Source organism: Gadus macrocephalus, chromosome 19 (assembly GCF_031168955.1).
Source record: "Gadus macrocephalus chromosome 19, ASM3116895v1".
NCBI classification, from domain to species: domain Eukaryota; kingdom Metazoa; phylum Chordata; class Actinopteri; order Gadiformes; family Gadidae; genus Gadus; species Gadus macrocephalus.
The window spans coordinates 10,676,554-10,696,529 of record NC_082400.1 but is presented as its reverse complement, the minus strand read 5'-3'; the positions used below and the strand labels follow the sequence as shown (position 1 = coordinate 10,696,529).

Sequence of the window (19,976 nt, the reverse complement as noted above, 5' to 3'; positions counted from 1 at the left end):
GCGCCACTTCACTCACCCGACACGCTCATAACCTCCAACAGTTCTCATTCAGTTGATTTGCTTAGACCAGCTATACATTTGTTCATAAAATGTATTGCTATCTACTTAACTGTCGATGTCAGAAGTGGTTTAGCGTGTGCGTGCTTGTGTTGGGTACATGTATATTTGGGTTTTTCGTCTGCGGTCGGATAGCTGCAGTGCATGACAGAGAGGATAGAGTTACCTTGTAGCACTGTAGTGCTCCAATCCCTCCTATCCCGCTTTGGGATAATGCGGCTTATCGCCTCCGCTGCTCTACGCTTAGAAAACACACAAGGTGCGGAACGATTGCGTCGTCAAATGCTGGTATACCTCTTCTGGCGTTATGCTACTTGATATGTTATGTTTTGAGTGACCCTGCAATATGCTTTATGTCGGATTAAAGGGAAATAAAGTTGTCCCAATTTGCTAAGGTTTAAAAGGAACCCCACACAATATGAACACCCGTGCTTCTTATCGGAGGGTGGTTGGTGTTTATTTCTGGTCATGTTTGACTATAATATTTAGTTTAAGTGTGTTTTATTTATTTGGAGCTATGGTGTTATTGCTGCTGCTGCGTTGTTGTCATCGGTGGTTGCAGAGTTGCTTTTCTCAGCCCTGCATTGTCCCAACTCCTCTACTTGGTATACTACTGCCGGGCTGCTGTACAATAACGTGCCCTAATGCGGCACATTATAATGTACATCATCTTTCATCAACAGCCGTTCATTCTTCGCAGGGCTATATTCTCCACCATATAACTCACACATAGATCCTTACCCAGGGAGACATCCCCCTGGTGAAACTGCACTGCTACACACTATTTACGCTTACTCAGTCATTCTACTAAACCTTGCATTAGCTTAATAACCCAACACAGTAAGGAGGAATGGTGAATGTTGTCCAAGCTCTCTGGTCCACTGCTGGCAGCATGGAAACGGATACCTTCGGGTCAACTACCATCGGTGAGCTCGTCTTTCCTCGTTGTGCTCTCCTTCCTTCTCTTCATCTCCTCATCTAGCCATCCCATGTCATTATTTTACCTGGTTTTGCTCTGTGATGCTAGGATATAGTCCACACATGGTGTGTGTGTGTGTGTGTGTGTGTGTGTGTGTGTGTGTGTGTGTGTGTGTGTGTGTGTGTGTGTGTGTGTGTGTGTGTGTGTGTGTGTGTGTGTGTGTGTTACAGCCACAATGAAAGGCCACATTGTTCAGTTGACCAGGTTAGTGGTCTCCAAATAGTGTCTCTATGAAAAGGTTAGCGAGAGTGGTTTGTTTGTATACCTGGTATACTACGTCACGCGCCCATAAACCGCCAAAGTCAAACACTTGTTTGACAATAAATGTGCAGTCCTATATGTCAGCTGAACAAGGTTTACTTGAAACTGATTTCAAGAGGCAAAGCTTAAATTCCACGTACTACTGCTGCACACACTCACACCAGATGTATTCGACTCACCAACCAAGTGTCTCAACCACGCACACACACACACACACACACAAGGTTTCTAAATTCCAGTACTTCAGTAGCTGGCCAACAGATGCTGGTGCAAGTGTGTGTTCTGGCCACTTGTGACCCCCTGGCACAGTACATTCTTCTCTCTCACGCACTATCCCTCTCTCTCTCTTTCTTCTTCCCGCACTATATTTCGATCTCTCGATCCATGTCAATGCAAGCTAGCTGGCCCAAACATAAGTAAATGGTGTGTGTGTGTGTGTGTGTGTGTGTGTGTGTGTGTGTGTGTGTGTGTGTGTGTGTGTGTGTGTGTGTGTGTGTGTGTGTGTGTGTGTGTGTGTGTGTGTGTGTGTGTGTGTGTGTGTGTGCGTACGCAGGTCTTTTTTTATGAGTTTTCAGCATCCCGCCAGTTCATCCCTTTTCAAAGATGTGTTCTTTAAGTCTTCCAAACTACTTTCAAGCAGGACTTTGATGCACATCAAACAGTTTGTGTCTGTTATGCAAGAAGACACTACATTTCCTAAATATAATACTGCAAATGACCTATAATCACAAACACTGATCCTTCAATTAATGATTCATATTGATTAAATTATCTATCATATATACGATAGATATCGTATATATGATTGTACCATAATCAATATATTACGGAATCCCTTTTATTCAGTATTGCCCATTAAAAGAGGATAGCAGTATTATCTTTGAATGGGCAAGATTATGGGCACTGCAGAATCTTGCCCCAGTAAGATTCTGCAGTGGTTTTCTTTTAAGCTAGGCTGGCCGTTGCATATTTAGTTAAAATAACAAATGAATAACATTGTCAAATACGAAACAGATGAAGGGCGACTTCAGGAAATTTGTGCATAATGTTGAACTCCAGCCCAATCATTACTTTCTAGCAATGACCAACAGTAGAAAATCGGAGTGCTGGACATGACACACCGATATTGTGTTGGCAATACAAGTAAACATTCCCTTAATTCAATTGTATTTGTCTAGCCCCATAATCACAGTTAAGATGACAAAGGGCTTAACATTCCATAAATCTATGACAGCCCCTTTACCACTTCAAAAGGTTTACAAATTTAGACTTAAAAGGTATCGCAATACTCCTATGTCAGTATCTATAAAACAAATAACAATATTCTATTTTTAGCCATATGGTCTACAAACTATTTTGTTGTTGTTTACTGGCCGCACCTATGATGATGCACCTGGAGGCTATTGAAGCATCTCCTCCCTCTGGGACACACACACACACACACACACACACACACACACACACACACACACACACACACACACACACACACACACACACACACACACACACACACACACACACACACACTGTGTGTGTGTGTAACCCATCATTACACCACACCATCACCAGATCACTGTTATTTAGGCCCATGGGCTCAGCTCCCTCCTAGAGATGGATGGATGCGTTAGCATGTGAAACTCATTCATTCATACACATGCACTTAGAGGTACGCACACACTCTTTGATGGCTGGCCACCCGCTCGTTGTACCCTTCTATTTAAAGACCCATAAAGACGATAATGGCCATGGTCACATCTTCAATTAAGTGTGTGTGTATGTGTGGCAATAGGAAGTGATTCTGTTGTGGAGGCAGAACACCATTCATGTTGGATAGGGACAGCCATGCATACGGAGTTGTGGATTTAAAAGGTTTACGTTTCTATATACGTCTCTTACTGACACTGTGTAGTTTGAGTTTTCTCTCTCCTATATATTTAAATAAAATCATGATCTGGTTCACCATTACACCTAAATATGTTGAAATGGCACCACCTACATTACCATGACACGCCATTTTGCACATTGCAGGCCAGAATGTGCCTTTCAGATGTGAGTTTTGTCTACATGTGACCCACAAGTGTGAGGAACAGCATGCGCAACATGAAACATGATATTTGGAAAACCGATCGGGTCGTTTGGATACAGGTTTCTAGATCTGATCTCAGGCCATTTAACGCCTGTGTGATCAGGGGAGACAAACATTGAGTCCGAGCTATGTGTTGTTAAACAAAAGAGAAATCTGAATTGGGCATTACGTCGAGTTAAAAAACTTTAGACACACTCTGTACCCAAATCATCCAGCACACATTGGGATTCCTTCGTCGTATTCAAATGTATACTTAGAAAAACAAAGAAATGTAAGTTACACATTCAAAGTGATGAACCTTGAGTGAAGACTTTGAGTCACCTGTTGTTTCCATGCTCTGATTGGCCAGGTCATGATTGCCTGTAGGAGAGGCCCAGTGGAGATCAAGCCTAGCTGCCTGGAAGCCCGCCCCTTACGGGCCACGCCCTGCCCCCCCCCACCGGCCTCCGACCATGAGTAAGTACCTTTTTTTTTTTCTCACACACACACACACACACACACACACACACACACACACACACACACACACACACACACACACACACACACACACACACACACACACACCCTAATGCTTGTGGAGGAGGTGAGAGGGGCAGAGAGGACTGTAGGCTTGGTTATTTATCTAGTGAGCTAGAGAAGTGCTCTCCTCCTTCATCAGCCTGCCTCCCACCCCCACTCCACCTCAAGCCCACCCTGCCTCTCTCGCCCTGCATCCCTGTCTCTCTGTGGAGGCAGGAACATGTGGCGAGAGAATGCTGCAGCCCCTCACCATGGCAATCAGTCATCAATCACGCCGCAAGGCATCATGGGAAAGGGGTGGATGTAATGGAATGTGTGTCTGTGTGGGGTTGTGTATGTGTGTTCCATGCAAGTGCGAAGTGTGTTTGTGTTTGTTTGTGTGTGTGTGTGTGTGTGTGTGTTTGGCCACGTGCGACCATGCGAGCACATGTATGAGTTGCACGTGTGTATGTGTATGCCATTATATTCATCAGAAGGGGCTGTTATGGTGTGTGTGTGTGTGCGTGTGTGTGTGTGTTTGAGTGCGCAATATGATGAAATTGATTGGCTCAGCAGTATATTCTGCTAAATGTCGTTCACACGCATAAGGAATCCACCCTGTGCTTCCATGGTCCCAGTAGGGCTTGTGTACGTCACGTGGGCTCACTCTGCCTCCTATACCCTGCCAAATAAGCCTTTATTTCTCCTCTCTCCCCCCCCCCCCCCCCAGCACAGCTCAGCTTCTTGTTTGCTGGGTGACACGTGAGCTTATACCCCCCTCCCCCCACCACCCCCCAGCCCAAGATTACATGGCCGTACTCCATCTCAGACCTTTCTCCTTGCTTTGCCCCCCCCCCCTTCCCTGTATAAGCACATACTATCAGAAGGCTATCAGTGCTTCCTGCCTTTGTGTGTGTGTGTGTGTGTGTGTGTGTGTGTGCACTGGTAGCAGGAGGTGGCTTAGAAGGCTAGGTAACTGGGGCAACAGCACCACAACCTAACACCTCCAACACCATAGCTTGTGTGTGTCAGGTGTTAACGGCGGAGCGATGCGATTGGATTAGCCACAATGCCGCCTAGGGAGTTTAACTAGATTATTGGACGTTTCCTTGACACCTCCCCTCGACGTGCACACATTTTTTTTGCGTGCGTGTGTGTTGATGTGCGGTCAGGGTCCGAAGTGATTGATTGTGACTAATGATAATGGAGGATTTGGTGATGGATGGATCCAGGTAATTTCTGTGTGCGAGACCTCCACACACACACACACACACACACACACACACACACACACACACACACACACACACACACACACACACACACACACACACACACACACACACACACACACACACACACACACACACACACACACACACACACACACACACACACACACACACACACACACACACACACACACACACACACACACACACACACACACACACACACACACACACACACACACACACACACACACACACACACACACACACACAACACACACACACACACACTGCTTCTAACTGTCGTGGTGATGCAAACATGGTATCGCTCTTTCATAGTGTGTGTGGGGGTGGGGGTGGGTGCATTTATTTTGTTCATGGGGGTCCTGGTTTGATGTGGACCACCTGATGAGCTGCAGGTGTGTGAATGACAAAGGACTCACTCAAGTATTTTATTTACCAGTATTAGGTTGATGTTTAATGAGGTTAAATAAACATAATTTGTCTGATTGTAGTTTTTTCTGAGTCTGCCTGTATCATTTTATTTCCTGTATACCTACACCTGACTTCATCCTATTGTAGTCCTAAGTGGTAATCCAGAAATATTCAAAAGATAACCAACGAAATGTGTCAAATAAACCCAGCCCATAAGAGCAAAAGCAATTCAACAGAAAAGACAACAAACAGAATGTGATGCTAGGGATCTCCGCTAGCTATTGTAGTCTAATGTGACCCGCTGAAAGTCGCCCGGTAAACAGCTAGCTTTCGTCAGGGAGTAGGACTTTTTATCTGTTCCATAATTCATTTCCACCTTTTTGATGGGACCCGCTCCCTGCGTCGAGGGACAACTGATGAGCGGTTGATGTCGAAAACCTAATTACCGTAATTACCCCCGCGCCCATCCCTACCGGCCCGGGTGGGTGGGTGGGTGGGTGGGGGGCAGAGAGAGGCTTTGGGTTTCAGGGTGGTGGATGTGGGTGGTGGTGACAGTAGTGGAGGGGGCAGATTTCCGTACGTGTCTCCTAATGAAGGCGGATGACTCACTGTGCTCGGACATCATTTCCCCAGGAGTCGGAGACACGGATGATAGAGGGGAGAGAAAGGGTTGAGGGTTACAAAACGGTTAGCTATTAGTATGCAATAGAACATTTTTGTATTGGAGAGAATAAACTTTGATTGCATTTTTTGGTTTTGCTCTTGGAGTATAAGGATAGTAGTGTGATGTAGGCAAAAGACCACTTTGTATTGTTTGTCGTGCTGAAGTAACGCAGCCATTTGGGATCAGGGTTTGAATGAGGATGAGGAGTGTTTTAGTCTCACTAAGCCTACCTGCTGTCGAGCACATTGTGTGTGTAGGAAGTGGGCTTTAAGTGTTTTTTTACCTGCTCTCCCCATTTTACACAGTCACACACACACACTCACACACTCTTTGTCTGCTAACATTTGCTAGCATACTGTGGCAGCAGTAGCTGGGCTCTGCTCATTAGCTTCTTTGCATAGCCCTTGGTTGGCATCCCCTGCTGGGATTTGACAAAGAGTTAGGTGGCTAACTGGGTAGCTCAGCAAAGTTTAGCAGACCCTTACTGGCACAGATGAGGCAAGGTGCAAACCAGGCTGATCAGTGTCCACAGGCCAGACTATTGAAGAAGACTAATGCTGTACGAAGCCACTGCCTACATCAAAGAGCCTATTCCATTCACGGTCTCATACCGCTCAATGAGTCAGGTGTAATTATTAGAAAGATTGGTATTCGGAAAAGCTCCTGAGGGCGTGAGCAGGGTTTTCGTTACACAAGTCGGACAAGTTTATCAGCCGAATGAACTTCCCCTGGGTTTTAGTCCCGTGACCCTGAGTGCACTTTGGAGGTAAACTTGGAACTTGTAGTCCTGTAACACAGGATTCATTTAGTTGTGTTGCTTGTTTTGACTGAGGAACATTATACACAGCGTACATTGTTTAGGTCCTACCTAGCTTATGGTAGGAAGTGAGAGAGGGAGGGAGAGCAGGGGAATCGTTTCCTCCGATGTAAACATGAGTTTCAGGAAACAATTTGAACACAGAATCTCCTCTTCACTGACGAATTGGTGGAAAAAAAAATGGATTCAACGCCGGTCCTAGGTGTCAAAGTTTATTCAAACTCGGGAGTGAACCAACTAAAATACTGTCCGTTCCAACATCTTTTAATCCCATCTATGTCTCTCTTTTACTCCCTCCTACCAACCTAAGGCTGTAAAGTTATCACTCTTAAATTGTTGGTAATTTTCACCTAGCATGTTCAATACTGGACTGAAACAGTGCAGTTATTCACGTGGTCTCTCCTTACATATTCATGTGCGGTGGGCCTACTTGATGCCTCAGTGCCCTAATGTTAGTGATGACATGACGAAAACCACCATCCTGTGTGTGTTGGTGTGTCAGTGTGTGCGTGTATGCATGCATGCATGTGTATCCATGTGTGTGTGTCAGGGGGAGAGTAGGAGAACAAGGTTCCAGGAAGGAAGTGGCTAGCTAAATGGATATGATTACATCTCCCAGTAAACACAGGGAAATGGATCCCAACATTGACCTTCACCAGACCAGTGCCTTCCCAGCGCAGAGCTTCCCTAGACAGAATCAAGCCCATAGTCTATTGACCCAGAGTACTGGCTGATAATCAAAACCAAAGCTAGGCTCAAGTGCTAATCTACTACTACTCTGATGGCTCAGCATGATGCGCCTGAAGGCAGACATTTAATTGTCTTTTGTATTTTATGTTCGCCGTTTCACATAAAAATAAATATGTTCAAATTAAATGGTATTCTTGATATGAATATGCCTTTGCATTAAAATATGTTCAAAGCACAACAACATCTATGACAACCTTAACCATTGTGTTTCCTGGGACCATAACGGAAATAAGTGGCAAAAGCGATGAATGGCTTTATCTGAGGGGCGCTGTAGATTACCTACTGAGGCAGATAATGCATGAGCATGCAGTGTTCAAATAGGGTCCTGCCTCAACAATGACCCGAATGTACTTTAGAGCAAGGAGATGTTACTGAGCATGCGCTCACTCTGCAGGACTCTGTGAAATTCATCACTCTCCCTCGGTAACTAACGTCTTTTGGATCAGCCATCGATTACAACATTTTCCTCCGGCTGAGAAATACTCGTATCCATACACCCACTTGGGTACTGGTAACTGACTGAGACAACGAGACAATGCAGAAGAAAATAAAAGGAAAAAAAAGCAAATACACCCTAATTGAGTTGACCGTGTGATGTGTGAATTAACTATGGCATGTGCTTCTGTAAGCTTGTGTGAGGGGAGGGGGTCACTGTGTAAGGAGCACGTTGATTATAGCTGTGCAGTTTTCATTCGTTTTTAGTTGTATTTTAGGTTTGACTTTTTTTGTTGTCAAGTTTGAAAGCGGGTTAGTCTGGTTTCACTTCTTGAACATTTTAAGTTTTGGTTTGGTTTATGATGTTCGTTTTCAAGTTTTTTTAGTTTCGAGAGTCTAAAGGACACACACACACACACACACACACACACACACACACCACATTCCTGCCCCAACCTAGTCTGTTGGAAATGCTCACTCAGCCAGTTAACCATGGAGGTGAGAGGTCCAGGGTGTTTCAATGACTGTGTGTGTGTGTGTGTGTGGCTGCGTGCATGTGTGCTGGTCATTGTCCTGGCCCTGGGGGGGGATAGTCTCCAAGATTATTTGAAGGCGTGGATTGTAGTGATCCACACAGGGCTCTTTCTAAAGGGGATACGTGTGAGTCAACGAGGATGTGTTTTGAGTTTCAGTAAATACGGGAAAGTTACCGCCCGGAAAGGTATTTGGAACACAGTGCTTGAAAGTGGACCCCCCCTGCCAGGGGATTCGGGAACGCTGAGGTCTGACTCCCGACCGGCCAGGGAAACACAAACACACACAAATTATGAATAAAAAATATGAAGGCCAACACTTGGAGAACGCAACGGTGGGGTGGGGGAGGGGGAAGTGTGACAAAGCACAGCGCTGTCACTGTGATTGGGCTATGTTGCCCTGTGCGTGAGTGGCCCCCTGCCAGGATGTGGGAGGGAGGGAGAAAGGAAGGAAGGAAGGAGGTAGGGAAGATAGGAGAGGGAGAGGGAGAGAGAGAGATTGAGATTGAGACAGACCGGCGTAATCTCTCCGGAGAAAGGAAAAGATCTCTCACTCTCTCTCTCTGAGACACTCGGGTCCATCTCTTCAAGCTCCAGCACGTCTCTCGATGCACGCCATCTTTTTTTCTTTTTATACACTAGGCCTCTCTCTTTTACTCTCCCCCCTGCCCCTAGACAGGGTCACCACAGTGGGGTGCTGTTGGAGTTAGTGGAGGTAGATATTAGTGTGGTGCATGAATAACGTGCATTTGTACCTAAGGGGCGGTCTCATTGGCACTCTGAAAACCATGTTATGAGATGTGGGAAAATCCAAAGTCCAGAAAAGCAATCAGTGGCTTGACTCAACCAGACACCGTCACTGCCCTCCCCACCCAGCCCTCCATCCTCAAACATGACGTTGAGACCTTTTATGTCCACCCAATGGAATCGAGAGGGAGAGAGAATTGTGTTCAGACTTAATGAATATAGCATTCTGAGAGAAAGAGAGAGAGACTTTATGTTGTTTACCTTGAATAAAGAAGTTATTACAACTGCCACCCAGACTGCCAATAAGAAACTATCAAAAAATGTCGTAATAAAAATCCTGTTTTGTTTAGTTTTTCATTTGATGGTTCAAGCTGATGGAGATGATTTTGAGGTTGGAAAAACAAGGGATTTCAATAGGACCATGTTTTTTGGATTCGTGATGCTGCCTGAGCTGTGCAAGGAAACATTGAGAAAACATTTTTCCCCAGAACTCACCACTGGGTTTAGCCCTTTAAGTACTGCTATCAAAAATGTGACACGTTGGCTACCTCTTGGCTGCCGATACCTGACAGTTTCCATACAACACCTGAGTGTTGCGGGGCCGTTCGTTGGCAGGGCCCTGAGGCCTCTGATCTGAAGTGGGCGTGGCGGGGCTCGAGTCTCGACCCGGGCTGAACTGCATGCTGGTGTGATTTGTGAGCCTGGATGAGAGTCTCGGGCGCTATCCACTCTCTCTCTATCTTCGCCATGTTGACAGTAGAGCGATCCAAATCTCTGCAGGTCTCTCTCTCTCTCTCTCTCTCTCTCTCTCTCTCTCTCTCTCTCTCTCTCTCTCTCTCTCTCTCTCTCTCTCTCTCTCTCTCGTGTGTTTCTCATTCTATAGCTCTCTCGTTCTCTATCTGTTTGATTCTCTGTATCTGCTGTAATTCCCTCGATCATTCCTTCTGTTTGGCATACTTTTGGTGGTTTTTGTGCGTGCATGTGCGTGTGTGCCTCTCCCTAATAAACTTCCTGCACATAACTCAGCCCTGAACAGGCTCTGTAGTGTAGCTTACTGTAGTTGTTGATCCATGGGCAGCGCCGTTTGTTCTGCAAACTGCAGACAAGGTAGTGCTTTCTAAATGAATACACAACCCAATGCACGTGTGTGTGTGTGTGTGTGTGTGTGTGTGTGTGTGTGTGTGTGTGTGTGTGTGTGTGTGTGTGTGTGTGTGTGTGTGTGTGTGTGTGTGTGTGTGTGTGTGTGTGTGTGTGTGTGTGTGTGTGTGTGTGTGCGCGCGCGCGTGCGCTGATGCATGTTTTGATTTATTTTAAAGGTCCAAAACCGGTATGGGGTCCCAGCCTAGCAACAGTGGTTCCAAAGCATAGCAACCGTGCAGCTAGGTGCGTCCAGCAAAGATGCATTAATTGGGCCTACTGGCTTTGTGCCTCAGGAAGCTTCAAGCACATTTATATAAACTGGACTGTGAGCTTTTGTGCGTGTCTGTGTGTACTTGTGCATCAAAGATGACACAATTTTCAAATGAATAATTGGATTAAAGGATAAGCAAAAAAGATGGAGCATGAAACTGAGCCTGCAAGACATGTGAACAATCGGCATTGAGAGGCGTGCACACCAGAGAATCTCAAAGGGCAACAGAAGAGGAAGTGGAATAACCGAGAGAGAGCGAGAGAGAGAGAGCGAGAGAGAGAGAGCGAGAGACCCGATCAATGTCTCATAGGCTCCCCAGCCCCACCTCTCTACACTCTGACTGATCTGTATCTGCAGGCGGCCACGCTGCCCGTGATGGGGAGGACAGAGGGAGGGGTGGTGGGGGGATGCTTCTTCTTCTAACTGACTCGGTGCATTCCAACGGCCCCTGGACCGCTTAGGTGGCATGGTGGCATTATATGATTATTTTTCCTACGACGTTAGGTGAGGGGAACACGGACATACTCGGAGAACCCGGGGTCACTTCTCTCTCACTTTGCCTCAATTGCAAGATCTTGAGTGGTAACCACACTCTCTGTGTAGGAACCCGTTTACCTTATATATTTGAAATTATTATAGCATGCCGGTTAACTTCATCTCCCGATCGTTTGTAAACTGGATGAAAAGGAAGTGGCTGATGTGTCGTTTGGACACATTCAGAGCCGGACACTTTCAGAGCCGTCCAGCCTTCAAATCCATCAGATTTCCATCATTAAGCGGCACACTGTAGTCGAACAGTTGCCCAAACTGTTCGTCTTTGGAAGAGTGAGCGCAAGGGATCCGTTGTAAAGTTTAAAATAACCATTTGGCTATAGTCACTGCCTTCTGCTGCTTCTTGAAAGCAGATAAAAAAAAATATATATATATATGCCTTTCTATCTCTGCCGCTGCAGTCGCGGACCAGAGGAAAAGAGAGGTAGCTAGAGGGGGTGAGAGAGAAAGAGAAAGGAGGGGGAGATAAAGAGGCAGAGAACAGGACGAGAAAGCAGTACGAGACACAGATGGAGAGAGCGAGCGAGAGAGAGTCCGTTTCCTCCCGCTGTTCATCAAGAGAATCGCTCATCCCCGCTCTCTTATTTCCTCATGTGTGTTTCGCTGTCAAGCGGAAAGTGTGTGAGTGCTCTCCAGCCGAGAACAGTGGCTCGAAAACACACACTCTCTAAGACACACACCCTCACACACACACACGCTCACACACATACTCTCTCACTCTCACTTCTGCTGAGCAGCGCTGCCGGTGGACGTGTGTTACGGCGTTCTCTTGAGCGTGAGCCAACGAACAGAGGTGATCTTTGCCTGGAGTCGCGTCCCCGTTCCCAGCTGGTCAAGTGTTCATCACGGAGGTAGAGTGGTGGGGGTCGCGGGGGGGGGGGGGGCTGTCGTCTGCGTTTTTTGTTTTTTTCTGCCAAGTCCCGTTCTCTTGCTGTCTCGCCACGGCAACCGTGAACAGGCGAGAGAGAGCGAGAGAGCGAGAGAGATATAGAGAGAGAGAGAGAGAGAGAGAGAGAGAGAGAGAGAGAGAGAGAGAGAGAGAGACATGGGGGACCTCTGAACATCTGGGAGTGTGGTGCTCAGGAGGGTTGGAGGGGGGGGATGTCGGAACAGAGAGACGGAGAGAGAGACGGAGAGAGAGGGAGGGAGAGTGTGTGAGCACTCATCTGCCTTCTGAAGTCCTCCTGCTGCCGCTTGCAGAGTGGTGAGAGGGAGGGGGAGCTAGAGTGATTGGCCGAGAGCAGCGGGGAAGCGGCAAAGACGCGGGAAGCGGGATGGGCTGCCGTGGCAACTGAGGTCATCCGAGCGTGCGCCGGTAAACGTGGTGTTTGGCCGCAGCCACCGCCACCACCACCAACCACCACCGCCACCCCCACCAGGACTTCACCGAGGCCACTGCAGGTGCTGTGGGGAGGTAGAGGGGAGACCTGTACTGACCCAGGTACCCTACTCCCCACCCTACACCACGCCCCCCCCCCAATCCCGATCCATGCCGTATGACACCTGTTACACAGGAGCAGCCCGGAGGCGCGGCGGTCCAGGGATCGGAGGATGAGTGCGGTGGCGGAAGAGGGGGAGGCGGGGGAGGGCTGAGGAGGACGAAGAGGAAGAGGAGGAGGAGGACGACGACGAGGAATTGAGCCGCTGGGCAGTGTGAAAGGACAAAAAAGTGGGAGCCTTTATTTTTTTCCTGCTTCTTGCTTTCAACTGCCGGGAGGCAGATTGTCACTCCCCCACCCCCCCCCCCACCACCCGCCGGCCCCCCAGGGAGCATGCAGGTGTTTCAGATCGTCAAGGAGCTGGTGTCTCCGTCCAGACGCCGGGCGGCTGCCAGATTCGGAGGTGTGTGTGTGTGTGTGTGTGTGTGTGTGTGTGTGTGTGTGTGTGTGTGTGTGTACACAGTCACAAAACGGCTGTCATGCTACTATGATGGATCGGACACGCTTGGATGAACGTAGAGTGTGTGTGAGTGCGCATCCGTGTCTCTGTGCATCTTCACCAAGCGGCTTTGATGCTATTTTGCTGTCAGACATGCTTGACCGTAGAGAGTGTGTGTGTGTGTGTGTGTGTGTGTGTGTGTGTGTGTGTGTGTGTGTGTGTGTGTGTGTGTGTGTGTGTGTGTGTGTGTGTGTGTGTGTGTGTGTGTGTGTGTGTGTGTGTGTGTGGTCTGCTGTTTGTGGTGCGGTTTGTCATTGAGGACTCACGGCGACACCGGTTCTCCTTTGGCTGAACCAACACAGCGGTGGCCCTCAGCCGAAGCTCAGGACCCCTGGCATAGCCCTGTGTGTGTGTGCGTGTGTGTGTGCGTGTTGCCCTCACTCTAGGGGCATGTCTTATGTGTGTGCATGTGGGTGGCCCTTGTCACTGAGTTTTGCACCATGTGGAGTGACGAGTCGAGAGACCAATTGCAAGTCCCCGGGGGGGCGGGGCCATTGGGCGTTCACCCTTTGAACCCTGACGCTGTCCTTGCTCCTGATTGGGTCACACCGAGCCTGTCCACCATTTTCTCCTGAGGTGTTTTATATTTGTTCAGCTTTTTTACCGTGGCGTATTTTAATCGCAAGTGTTTCCAAGTCTCCGCAGCGCCAGAGGAAGTCGAACCACAGATTGTCAACTTTACACTCCGTTGCTCTTGAAATAGAACAGCCAGCTCACACATGTCATGCACACACACACACACACACAGATTCACACACACACAGACACAGACACACACAGACACACACACACTCATTTCCAGCTTCATTTGCATTTCCATGTTAACGAGGTGAAACAAGGGGTGAGTTGTTGCTTTAATGATGTTCAACACCCCAACACCTATAATAATAATGATAATAAATAATGAATTCATAATGAATTATGTCAATGATCATTAATCCAAAATCGGGGGGGGGGGGGATTCTGCTAAATATATTTAAAGTGGATTTTAATGTGTCCTTCTGACATTTCCGTCCGTCTTTTCCCCCACACGGACGGCCCTTTTTAGTATCCCATTAAGGTCTGGCGAGGGGGCCGGGCTAGCCTTTGTGGAAACAAATTTTCTTTATGCGAAACGTGGCACTACTACTGCTGCTCAAGGACTTGCTCTTGGCTTGTTATAATTAGTTTGGGTTTTCTTTGTGACAATCAGTTTCACAAGCCCTTCCTCCCAGCGCTAATGCTAGCTAGCGTGAACAAAGCCTAACACTGAGGCCTCTGTGCAGCACTAGCTAGCGTTAACACTCGCTAGTCTTGGCACTAGCTGGTGTTAGCGTGATGGCTCTCTCCCGACACTTTTGTTGGCACATGATGATGGCATCAAATTTTACAAGGATGATTCGATCTACCCATTTCATTCAGCCGTACTCGTGGCAATAAAACTCCAAACCAGCCCCTGCTTATCAATCTGTTCTTTCGACTTATTTAACCGAATTACAACAGTTTATCCATCAGTTGGTCTCTTGGGGTTCTACCATAACCGGATCTGTAATGGATTTCTTTATGTGTGCGTTCATATCCTCTTACTGTTATTTGTGTTGTTTGTAAACACATCGATTCTCTCTCTCTCTCTGTGTCTATCTCTCTCTCGGTCACTCATTTTACCTCTGTCTCTCTCTGTGTCTGTTTCTCTCTCTCTCTCTCTCTCTCTGTCTCTGTCTCTGTCTCTCTGTCTCCCTCTGTCTCCCTCTGTCTCTGTCTCTTTCTCTCAGTGTATCTCTCTGTCTCTCTCTCTCTCTCTCTCTCGACCACTTTGTCCGAGTTAGACTTTTGACGACACACAAGCGTAATCACTGACAATGGCGAGGGCTACTCAAACTGAGTGAGGAGAGTTTGAAATCCTGTATCGATCATCACCACCCCCGCCTCATCTCTTCCTCCTCCTCCTCCACATCCTTAAGACAAGATTGAGTTGATTGTGTGCTGATTGTGACTGTGCGTGTGTGTGTGCTGATTGTGTGTGTGTGTGTGTGTGTGTGTGTGTGTGTGTGTGTGTGTGTGTGTGTGTGTGTGTCTATGTGCATTTGTGTGTGCACTTTGCTTTCAGTGGCACTCTTTGTTTTGTATTTTTAGTGATTTTTCTCTCATCCCCTGACATTTGCTCGCTGCGCAATCTAATGAAAGAATAATCTAATGAAAGAATAAGCTCCGTCTTAACTCGATGGAGAAGGGGCATGAAGGGTCCTCTGGTCGCAGGCCTCCATGCTGCTCCCGCGCACGCTGGGCAGCTCTGACTCACAGGGGCCATGGTGCGCAAGTGTCAGCTCTTGTGTGTGCGCTTGTGTCAGTGTGCTTTTGTGTGTGTGTGTGTGTGTGTGTGTGCCATTGTTTGTGAGTGTGTTCGAGCCTGACTGATACAGGATATTTCGGAATATTGCCAATGCGCTCACTTGATAGTAACGACACCTCTGATGGGGATAAATGGTCTCTGTTAATAATTTTTCTGTAGTAGAGACAGAGAGTTTGTTATCCGAGATCAAGGATTGTACATCGAGGTTGGCCTGGCGTTGGTTTGAGGCCAGCCGCCGTTATTTGATCAACAACCGTTTATTGACCGGTATTACTAACTATACTACTCTATATTACTAGGCTTTATTACTCATACAGTCGGTGAGCACTCCCTTTTCCAAAGCAACTCGCAGACCAATGTCCAAGCTCTGGACATTGGGGGATCGAACCCACAAGCTTTTTGGGCTGGTGATGAAAACGTGTTTCTCGTAAGACATTACATGGAGGCAGAGCGTTTGGTTTAATGGAGTGTGATCCACGGGAAGACACACGGTCAGCATTTGAAAAAAACTGTTCATAACTTTTATAGGGAAAGATCACATTGTAGGCACAAACCTCCAAGGATATAAAGAAACTACCTTCTGTGACGGCTGGGACACTGAAACACTGACGTGACAGTCCTGCCCACCTCTAGGATTACTATTATACCATTAGAAGAAGTGGACGCTCCGCTCCATTGAGTCCCCCAAGGTCCAGTGGTCTCTCTCTTGTGGTCGGGGGGAGGAGAGAGAGAGGGAGAGAGGGAGGGAGAGAGAGAGAGGGAGAGAGAGGGAGAGAGAGGGAGAGAGAGAGAGAGAGAGAGAGAGAGAGAGAGAGAGAGAGAGAGAGAGAGAGAGAGAGAGAGAGAGAGAGAGAGAGAGAGAGAGAGAGAGAGAGAGAGAGAGAGAGAGAGAGAGAGAGAGAGAGAGAGAGAGAGAGAGAGAGAGAGAGAGAGGCTCCTCCAGTCCCCTGCCAAACCTGCAGCCAACCAAATCTCTCTTCCCTACTTTCTTGTCTCATATCACCTCTTCTTTCCTCTCTCCTCTCGCCCCTCTACTCTCCTCGCCCCTTCTCCTCACACTCCTCTCTTAGTATTCAATCGGTCACTACGTTTCTCCTTTCCAATTCTTCGTGTGTCTTGTCATCTTGTCACTTTTTCTCCCTTTCTTTTCATTTTATCCTGCTCTTCAATTTTCTTCTGTTCACTTCTCAGCAGCTTAATGTCTGTGCTCTGCATTATTAAAATGGTTCTCTGTCTTGGTCTCTCTGTCTCTCTCTCCTTCTCTCTCCTGGCAGTGGAAGGCCATGCTCACTCAATTATTCAAATGATGTGTGTCAGCCAAGTGCTTAGGACAACTTCTCTTTTATTTTATGACTGCTTAGTTTGGTTTTCGTAGTGTGTGCGTTGAGCATTAGATTGAAGGCTGTTTCTGATTTATTCAGTCCCTTATTTATTATGTTTTTGGTTTTTTTATTGTATGTTTGCGCTACCCATTATCTATGAGGCCCACATTACCTAGCGTGTGTACATGGGTGATACACTTATGAATGGGCTGTGACTGCGCTTGTCTTGCAGAAGCTAATCTTCGTTTCTGGTTTAGTTTTATTGCCAAAAGAGTTCAGGGTGAATATTTTAGAAACACAGACAAATAAAATAGGTTATTGGAAAGTATTGACCGGTAATATTGGCGTAAATCCAATAGTATGAAGATAAATAACTTTATTATTTTCTATATTTAATGGGTCTTTGTTTTATAAACAAGCTATCTGAGATGTTTTTTTGATATATTTCCAAATATATTTAACATCTGATCTTTGTCCCAGGGATCTAACCTAATTTGTACGGACTGTTATCGGACTGATATTTATGTTCAAATAACCGTTTGTAAGTAGTAGTTTGTTGGGTTTTCTGTTCTGGACCATCCGATCAACTCTCAGAAGATTCATATCAACAGCCTGGTATTTTCAGTTTTTAGTTGTGTTCTTTGGCAGTCTTTTTGTTAGCATTTGAACCATCATGGGACATGTCCTTCACCGACCCAGAGGGAGTTGCAATGTGCTTTCTGTTTTACGGTTGTGCAATGAATTCTTAAAGTGGGAAAAGTTATATTTTTTATATTGTAGCTTAATCTTGTTCATGTAGCCTAAATTTTTTGATGGTAAAACGGCAATCAAAAGTATAGTGTTACCCCTTCTCGGAAGTGTGACAACGTTATCTGTCAGACTCTGACCACTGTTGCAAGCAAAGACCGCTAGCATACAGTGGGGTTGCCCAGTTCAGAGTATATTTTATCACCCTCTGTGAGTCAAATAGGTGTGTGTGGGTGGGAATGTCTGAGTGATTGAGTTTGTGTGTGTGTGTTTTTTCACAAACCGGTCTCAACACGTAACGTGCAATGGTTGACCAATAACGGACATTACGCACTGTACACACACAGTGGGCGTGTCAAAACTCTTGTGAATGCAAAATCACGTCACCAGTCATAAGCAGTGAGCAAATATAATTTAAATATATGTCCTTGTTCAGCCATTAAGGATCAGTTGATGACAGTTCCTCCCTTGCATCACCGGTGTTTTAGCTCTGGTCTCAGGATAGCAAATCCAGTCGCCTACTGTTCTTTTAAATGAAGACCACATAGGTACAATGCTGGTTGAGGTAGCCACATTGGTATTAATGATCTCCAGGGAGAACTCGTGCTAATGAAAGGCTGCAGTATATCCGTATCTGGGCCACAGCCTTACTAGTTTGATACTTACTTTGATACTTACCCTGTTCCTGTCTCAAGTCTGGCTCTCTCTCCTTCTCTCTGTCACTCTCTCTCTCTCTCTCTCTCTCTCTCTCTCTCTCACTCTCTCACTCTCTCACTCTCTCACTCTCTCACTCTCTCACTCTCTCACTCTCTCACTCTGTGTTCTGTGTCTGTGAAAACAGTTGGAGTGAACTTAAATTGTCTTCATGAAGTTGAATTGATCCTCAAACCAGAGGACTGCAGTGAAAGGACTCGGTCCCCGGTGGCCCCCGGACCACATGTTATCCCATGTGGGTTATAATCTGGAGCCCATTCAAATATGATAATATACATGATTCATTAGTTGTTGCAAGCAAAGTTGCTTTTTCGACAAAGGTTAATTTTTACATAAAATTCCCCAGGGCTGCATTTAAGAATATCTTAAAGGCAACTTAAACTAAATCGCACCAAAATATTTCAGTCTCTATGTCACTTTCTAGGGGATATTTGGTTTATTTATTCTCAAAACATAACATAAAAGATGATAATCATCAGAAGAAATGGTAATCAGCAACAGCACAACTTTGACCACTGGTCGTCATAACAATGGAACACACACACACACACACACACACACACACACACACACACACACACACACACACACACACACACACACACACACCCCACCACCAAACCGCGTACACACAAACACTTTCCTTCTGTCTCTCTCTGTCCCCCCAGCACACGTCAGATAGGCTATATCGATGCAACTCGTCATGCAAGGCCACGTCCGTCTCATAATGGTGCTTTAATGGGTGCTGTTTATCATGAAGATGTCATCGTCTGCCCCCTCCCCCTCACCCCACCCCCTCCATGCATTTAATTCCCCTCACATGCAGTCTCCCCCCACCCCTATCCTTTGCCTCTCCCTGTTTAACTCTTCTCTCTACATCTGTGACTCTCTGTCTCTGTCTCTGTCTCTCTCTCTCTCTCACTCTCACTCTCACTCTCACTCTGTTCTTTCTGATGTCTTCAATGAGGCCTGTTGTTGTTTTGTTTGTGTTTGGGTGTGGAATGTTGTGAGTGGGACAGCCTGGCTCCTGAAGTCAACGTGGTCTAGTCTCTCTCTCTCCCTTCCTCTCGGTCTCTGTCTCTCTGCCTCTCTCTGCCTCAATCTGTCTCTCTTTTGATATCTGCGTGTAGCTTTATGTCTCTCTCTCTCTGTAGCTTTCTGTATCTCTGTAGTTCTCTGTGTCTATTTATCTCCGTCATACACACATACACACATCTTCTCACCCTCCCCATCTTGTTTTTCTCTCTGCCTCTGTTCTGAATTGGGTTTGACAAACGGAAGCATTGTTAGTGCAAAGAGCCCTTGACACTGACACACAACTTATCTCACTTCTCTTTCTCTCTCTCGCTCTCTCTCGCTCTCTCTCTTTGTTTATCTCCCTCCAATACCCTATCTGTCTCTCTCCCTCGCGCTTGTGTGTCATCGAGGGGCACCAGGGAGAGACACCCTCGGTTCCGCTTCAG

General features: G+C 46.6%; 2 protein-coding genes across 2 annotated transcripts in view; both read left to right on the top strand.

Annotated features, from left to right (window-relative positions):
* atp5f1c (ATP synthase F1 subunit gamma) overlaps positions 1–10,964 on the top strand; it is a 341,300-nt gene extending 330,336 nt beyond the window's left edge. Inside the window, exon 9 of the mRNA XM_060038381.1 lies at positions 10,954–10,964. Within this exon, the coding sequence (XP_059894364.1) occupies positions 10,954–10,957 (4 nt within the window). The 3' untranslated portion in view covers positions 10,958–10,964. The remainder of the gene's footprint in view (positions 1–10,953) is intronic.
* A 1,610-nt stretch (positions 10,965–12,574) lies between these two features.
* Positions 12,575–19,976, top strand: part of usp6nl (USP6 N-terminal like) — a 32,828-nt gene continuing 25,426 nt past the window's right edge. Inside the window, exon 1 of the mRNA XM_060039093.1 lies at positions 12,575–13,305. Coding sequence (XP_059895076.1) covers positions 13,236–13,305 — 70 coding nt within the window. The 5' untranslated portion in view covers positions 12,575–13,235. The remainder of the gene's footprint in view (positions 13,306–19,976) is intronic.